This window comes from Lagopus muta, chromosome 8 (assembly GCF_023343835.1).
Source record: "Lagopus muta isolate bLagMut1 chromosome 8, bLagMut1 primary, whole genome shotgun sequence".
In the NCBI taxonomy this organism is placed as follows: Eukaryota; Metazoa; Chordata; class Aves; order Galliformes; family Phasianidae; genus Lagopus; species Lagopus muta.
Window position 1 is genome coordinate 35,403,179 of NC_064440.1, and position 7,514 is coordinate 35,410,692.

The 7,514-nt window shown below is 42.9% G+C and overlaps 1 protein-coding gene across 1 annotated transcript; it reads left to right on the forward strand.

Annotated features, from left to right (window-relative positions):
- Nucleotides 1-896: 896 nt before the first annotated feature.
- LOC125696686 (protein Fer3-like) lies at nucleotides 897-5,800 on the forward strand. Its single transcript, XM_048952700.1, has 2 exons — nucleotides 897-4,234; nucleotides 5,763-5,800. Exons 1-2 carry the CDS (start codon nucleotides 3,694-3,696, stop codon nucleotides 5,798-5,800), a joined length of 579 nt encoding a protein of 192 aa, XP_048808657.1. The 5' UTR covers nucleotides 897-3,693.
- The last annotated feature ends 1,714 nt before the right edge of the window (nucleotides 5,801-7,514 follow it).

Sequence of the window (7,514 nt, forward strand, 5' to 3'; positions counted from 1 at the left end):
GTGCAGTTGATACAATAGAAGGAAGGAATGCCAGCCAGAGGAACCTGGACAGGTTTGAAAAGTGAACCAGTGAGAACCTAATGAGGTTTAACAAGGCCAAATGCTAGGTGTTGCATTTGTGTCAAGGAAGTCCCAGATAAGTGTACAGGCTGGGAGAATATCTTAGTGAGAGTAGCCCTACAAGGACATGAAGGGTGAGTGGATGAGAAGCTGAACATGAGCCAGCAGTACGCTCTTGCAGGCAAGAAGGCCAAGAGTATCCTAGGCTGCCTCAAAAGAGGGGTGGCCAGCAGGGTGAGGGATTGTCCCACTCTACTCTGCCCTTGTGAGGTCCTATCTGGAGTACTGCATCCAAGTCTGGGGGTCCCAACACAAGAAAGGCATGGAGCTGTTGGAGCGGGTCCAAAGGAGGGCCACAAATATGCTCAGGTGGCTGAAACACCTCTTCTATGAAGGAGGGAGTTGGGCTTTTTTAGCTTGAGGAAGACTCTGGAGAGATCTCCTTGTGGCCTTCCATTACATAAGGGGACATTGTAAACATGAGGGAGACCAACTTTTTACAAAGTCTGATAATGATAGTACAAGGAAGAATGGCTTTAAACTAAAAGAGGGGAAAATTAGATTATTTGTTATACATAAATTCTTTACTCAGAGAGTGGTGAGGCACTGGAACAGATTGCCCAGAGAGGTTGTGGAGGCATTCACGGCCACGCTGGATGGGGCCCTGGGCAACTGGATCTTGTGGGGGTAACCAGCCCTTAGCTGGGGGTTGGAACTAGATGACCTTTATGGTTTCTTCCAACTTCAGTTATTCTATGATTCTGTGATTTTATGACTCTATGATTCTACAAATTGGGAAAATTATTCAGGGTGACATGGATACTTAGACCTTCAGAATTCAAATCGAAATCCAAGTGGTCATGGCTCCATTGTCTAACATAGACATAACAGATATACTGACTCATAGAACTTGCTGTCATTAGGCACTACTGATAGTAGCCAAATTTTGTCTCTAGATCCCCCTCAATCTAAGGATGCTTTGGGGGAAATGAATGTTGAACAGATCTTGAATTCACACTTCACAACTAACAGCATTCTCCCTCAAACTTTGGTGCCACTTTGTTCATTGTTTGAGACTCCTTTACCATATCTTGCAGATATGGGAAGTGCAAAAATGATCCAACTAGTGGTATATTATGTCCCCATCTGGCAAACTCTGTCAGAAGCATCAGAAGTTCAGCAAGTCTAAAGCTGTGGTAAAGTTTGATTTTGTGAGGCATGGGAACCTCAATTTCTCTTCTGAGGCCTGATCTCTTTCATAGTTGGCTTTCTAAGGGAAAAACTTTTCTTATTTTTCTTTCCCTCTTCCACTTCCCTTCCCCCACCTCTGCTTTGTCCAGAGCCTTTCTAAGAAAGCCAAATTCCCCTGAACATGCTAAAAGAAAGCTTGCAAGAACATCTGCTTTCCATCTGTGGAGCCAGACATATCCCCAGGCAACACTATTAGCAGTGATGGATCTGGAAGGGAGCATTAAGTGCCGAAGAAGCATCTGATGAGAAAGAGGAACCCAGCACATAAAGCTAACCATATTATTTGCCAGGTATTCTTGTTTCTACCCATTGCTCCCAATGGACAACCATCTCCTCCAAACTCCTATTCAGGAGAAGACCTGCTGTTTTCTTGCTGATTTAAGTATTTTCAAGTGTCTTACATTTGTGCCTCAGGTGATCAAATGAGAACTACCAAGTGCTCAGTTAAAAAGCGACTGTTGAAAAGTAGAAGTGTTCAAAAGGGAATCTGAAATCGGGGAACTGCAAAGCACCTACGAGAAGTCAACGACAGCAGCAATTCCGCAGAGATATTTTGAGTAGAGTTGGTGCAGTGCATAAACTTAGGCAAGAAGGCTTTTCCATTCCTTGTTTTCTGCATAGCAGCACCCAAATCTACTTAGTAGTGCATACAAAGGACTCCTGGGATCAGTAGTTCCAGTGCTATGAATGGGGAACGGGGAACTGTAGTAAGTCATTTCTTTTGAGATTACTGCTTGCACATAACACTGGAAAATACAGTTACATAGTTTAAAATAAAATGTTGCAGAATGACCTCTGTGTTGACTGGCCTGAGTTCTACTCTCAATTCTGTCACCTGAAACTGTGGCCATTTCTTTCCCCTCTCCCAGACACTGATTCAGAAGACTCAGAAAGGATCCCCTTGCTTTCTAAGCTCCTTCTCTGAGAGGAAACTAGGTGTGGCTAGGTCTAGATCTAAGTTTTATGTCTAAAGGATGATGTGTGTACTTGCTTAACAGAATAAAAATCTGGCCTCTCAAATACTTCTGTCGAAACACTTTCACAAAATCAAAAATAGATTGCTTACTGAGGTAAATATAACAGATTCAAAACTGCCATTGATAAATTTACTAGCTACATTAGTGCTGAATAAATTTCTTATGTATCTTAACAAGGTTTGTGTTCTTAATTTAACACTGAACCCTCACAAAGTAACAGGACATAAGCCTTGGCACAAAGTCAAGTATTTGATAGAGTGTATTGATAGAAGTGCTTAATGCCATGCTTCGGGGAATCACCTAGGCTTTCTCTAACTTAAAATGTTTCTTTTCCATTAAAGTTCTTAAGATATCACTTAAAGTACTTCTGAAGGAATTTAAATATCGATGTAAGTATTGCAGAAATCAAGGAGGTTGAATTTACACTTGCATTGTAAACTTGATTTAAAGTTCTGGTGGTGCTTAACAACTTTGATCCCATTTGTTAATTATCGCAGGAAGAAAAGTCACAAATTGTCATACTGGATAATTTCTACCACCCTGCTTTCTAGCATTTCTCAAGACATGACCCACCTGTTAATCATTTTAGGACTACGCTTGTGTCAAAGGGACTGCAATTTCCAAGTGCTTAGTATGGTCTGAGAAGAACTACAAAATACCTACAGCATCCAAAAGGTGTGTAATTTACGTATGGATCAGAAAATGCAGCAAATGTATTGGTGTTGGTTTACTCAGTGTGAGGTATCACTGTTTTCCATTTTAACACAGCAGTAAATCACACATCTTTATTCCAACCATTCTAGAAGTGCAGAAGATGCAACTGGCTTCTGCTATCAAAAAGGACATAGCCATATGTTTCTGACAGCATTATAATAGGGTTTTGTTTGTCCAGTTATAGGAGAATGTGAGGCTAATAGCACTTAACCAGAAAGATAAAGAACTGTAGTTTGTTTCCTCATCCAGTTACAGCTTACTGAAACCAACAGCAATAACAATAAAGTCCCAGAGTGAACCCCACTCTAAAGAGTAGACAGAGAGACTGAACTTGTGGATGAACTCAGTAATTGCTTCAATGGGTATTCCAGCAGAAAGGTAATAGAAAAATTGTTCTCATTTGTTACACTCATTCGTATTCTTTGTAGTGAATAGCTAATAAGAAGAGAAGCACATGTGCTAATTACCTCTGAGTGTAGAAGAATAGGATCCTTCCCCTGCTGAGGAGCCATGAAGTATTTAAATCACGAGTCTCACTTGGATTTGTAACTGGGGGAACTTTTGCAATAATCTTCCCCAAGGACAGGTATTAAGGGGGCATAAATGAAAATGGAACATCATTTTCCTGATAACTGTTAGCTTGAAGTCTGAAATATTTCCAGTAACTTGATTCAGACTGGTGGATTAGAGAATGGAGGAATCTTTTTACAGCTTTGAGCAGGAAGACCCCACTTCCGAATTTCTCTTCTGGGACCAAGATCCCAACGACGAGCTCCATCTGGACAACCTCCTTCTGGACTATTCCTCCCCGGCAGACCACTTGTTCCCTTGGCCTTCCTCTGCGTGCCTTCCAGCAGCCCCCAGTAGCCCGGTAGCACCGCCGAGCCCGTTGGACGGAGCTCCGGAGCGGACGCGGGGTGCTGAAGCGGACAGCTCCCCTCCGCCCGGCCCCGCCGCGCCGCGCCCCGGCAGCGCCCACCGCCGGGCCGCCAACGTCCGTGAGAGGAAGAGGATGCTGAGCATCAACTCGGCCTTCGATCGGCTCAGGTGTCACGTTCCCACTTTCCCGTACGAGAAACGGCTCTCCAAAATCGACACTCTCCGCCTGGCCATCGCGTACATCGCTCTCCTTGGAGACATCCTGCTCTCCGGCTGCGAACCCAAATCCTACGTGGAGCAGTGCCTGAAGAGCAGCTTGCAAAGCCACCGCCAGGCAACCTGGAATACAAGCGGTGAGCAAAACAGTGATTTTTTTTTTTCAGAGGTTGCTGAAATCCTTTGGGTTGCCAGTGAGAGGGAATCTGCCAAATTGAAGAAGGAACTGGGGCTGTTTAGTCTGGGGTAAAGGAGGCTGAGGGGAGACCTTATTGCTCTCTTCCAATATCTGAAAGGTGCTTACAGTGAGAGGGGGGTTGGTCTCTTCTCACTGGTGACAAGATGAGGGGAAATGGCCTCAAGTTGCACCAGTGTAAGTTTAGGTTAGATATCAGGAAACATTTCTTCACAGAAAGGGTTGTTAAGCAATGGGCTTATGTTGCAATGGGCTCCCCAGGGAGGTGGTTGATTCACCATCCCCAAATATGTTTAAAAACCATTCGGATGTGGTGCTCAGGGACATGATTTAGCAGAGGGTGGTTAGAACTAGGATAGTATGGACAGGTTGTGGTTGGACTTGATGATCTTTTCCAACCTGAGCGATTCTTATGATCCTAGATTGCTTTTGAATATCACTTGTCACTAACTTTCAACCAACTACGACAATTTAAAGATCTTCTCCAGTTTCTTTAAATGTTTCTTTAGCTTTTGCCTGACTAAGACACCTGGCTTTGAGTGTAAACAGAATCTAATTTCTTAAAATACATATGTTAAACAGTTTCTCAGACATGTTACAGTTTGACGTGGAGAACTAGGTTACACAAGAATTTTCACTCTTATTTCAGATTTGATTTTAAGTATAATGGAGTGAATAGCTGTTTGCAATTAAAATATAAATAATTAATTAAGAATACAGAGTGAAAAGTTGGTATTCTGTTCTCTATTTGGCTTGCAAGGCTTATAATTTTGTACTTGCTTCCACCAGAATATGTCACTTCACCTGTCCAATGTATGAAGACAAGAAATTTCCTAAGTAAAACAGGGCCCTGTAAGTCAAAGTGAAAGCAACAGATCTTTAAATGGTTTTCGGTTCTTAACCAGCACAGGGAGGAGCCAAGGTGGATTTTCAGTAGTTCTTGGTACTTTATGCTGTAAGATAATTGACCTCATTTCCAATTTGGGCCCTTCGCAGTTCATGCTCCTTAGGAGTTAGTCACCTTTTGGAAATGGGCTTGGAAACATATTAGCCTTCAAAAAGTGCAAAATAATTAGAGACAAATCATTGTGAAAGAAAATGTCACAGGGAAGTGCCAAAGGGACAGAGCCTGCTTAGGAAAAGCGATAAAAGTTAATTCAGTCTTCATTACAGCTCTCCTAAATGTTGAGAACTTTAATTTTGTTTTCCAGCTGCCTCCACCTCTAACAGTAAGTTAGAGTTGATTATAACAAGTCGATTTAAAACAAAACAAACTCCTCTCATAGGTTTCAAGTCTTTGTCAGGCTTCAGGTCAGCTAGTATTCCTGAAGAGCTCCACTTGGAAACATCTAAATGAGTGAGGCCAGTTTTCTGGAGTGGCTGAATGTGTTAAACTCTAATGTAAATGTTTTTAAAGTACTCTGCTGTGTGCTTACTTGGTTTTCCTTTCTTCCTTCTGTTTGGTGCAGATCTGACAGCCCGCCTGTCTTGGATGAAGTGGGATTAAGAAATATCCAAAAGAAATATCTCTAAAGGCAACATATTGCTAACCTGATGACCTGACTGCTAGGTACCAGCTGTTAAATTCTCAGTACCACAAGCAAAAGCACAGCACTCACAACTTTACGAATGGTTACTGGTCACTTTCTTTCTGCATATCCAACATCCAGACTCTTTTGGTGTTAATTCACTGCTGTTTAGGACCTTCTGCTTGCTTTCTTATACTTTCTCACACATTTATAGACTGCTCTTACATGAAAAGAAAGAAAAACTCTCTCTGCCAACAAAAACCATTAAAAATCAATGCCATTACAATCACAATCAATATAAGCACTTGGAGATTGCTGTCCTTTTCAGTGAGAATAACGTCCAAATCACATTTTAAGTGCATGGGAAAACCTATCCTTGCCCACAAGAATAAGCTAAGCAATTCTCATTGTAAGCCATTGCTTGGCTTAAGATGTCCAGGGCAATAACTCTAAAAGTAGCCAGTTATTCAGTGCACAGAGAAAACAAAAGGCCCAATTTCCAGACTTTTCTGTTTATCACCGCCAAGCTTCCCATACCTTCCTTCTTATATGAGAACTTTTGGAGTTTCAAACCCAAACAATTTTGGCTACAAATGTGGAAAAAAAAAAAAAAAAAAAAAAAAAAAAAAAAAAGGCTGTTGCATATTCACCTCCTTCACACTCCTTGTACATTTCACCCTGACTGTTCATGCAGAGACAGTACCAGCTTTTGATGCTTTCTACAAAATACTCCTTCCTTCTGGTTTGTGAGTTTTCTTAAGGATGTGCTAGTTAAGGTAAGTTGCTCCAGGAACAGTTAGAAAGGTTCTGCTAAATACTTCCAACACCAGATTTCCCCTACTTTCCTGCTGAAACAGATCTGAAGGGCAAAACAATACACTCACAGTTGGCAAATGGTTACCAAAGAGTTGTTAACTCAGAAAAGTCATCTCATTCTGCAGCCCGTGGGTACAGTAAAGGTTTTCATATTAGCAGAAATAAAAACAACTCTAAAACAACCCTGCAGCCACCAAGGTCAGTGCAGAAGAAGGGAAGGAGTTGTTCCTGGCATGCAGCAACAGTTCCCTGTGGCCCAGGGTGGAGGAGGCTGTCTCCCTTGCAGCCCATGTATTGCAGGTGGTGCCCATCTTGCTGTGGAGGAGCCTGCGGTGCAGCAGTGGATGTGGCTTGAAGGAGGCTGCAGCCCATGGAGCCTCTGCAGGAGCAGCCCTGCGAGCTGATGCCTGAGGTGTGCAGGAACTGCTGCCCTTGGGAGCCGTGCTGGAGCAGCACTTCAGGGCCATCCCTCAGGCACAGAGCTGTGTTGGAGCCATACTTGGAGAGCTGCAGCCTGTGGGAGGCCCATACAGGATCAGCGGGGGAAAAATGGCATCTGTGGGAGGGACCCACATGGAGCAGGGGAAAGGAGTGACCATGGAGGACAGCAGAGATGGGTCATTATGGGCTGCCTACAGCCCCATTCTCCTGTGCCACTCAGAAGGAGAAAGTGTACAGTGTGAAGATGTTTTAGTTTGCTTTTAGCTCTTATCTGGTAGTGATAGGCAATAAATTACATTTGTCTCCCAACACTGAGTCTGTTTTGCCCTTGATAGTAATTGATGAGCAATATTCCTGCACTTATCTCAACAACTGAGCCCTCTTTCATTGCATTTTCTCCCTAGTTCCTTCATGGTGGGAGCTGAGAGAGCAGTA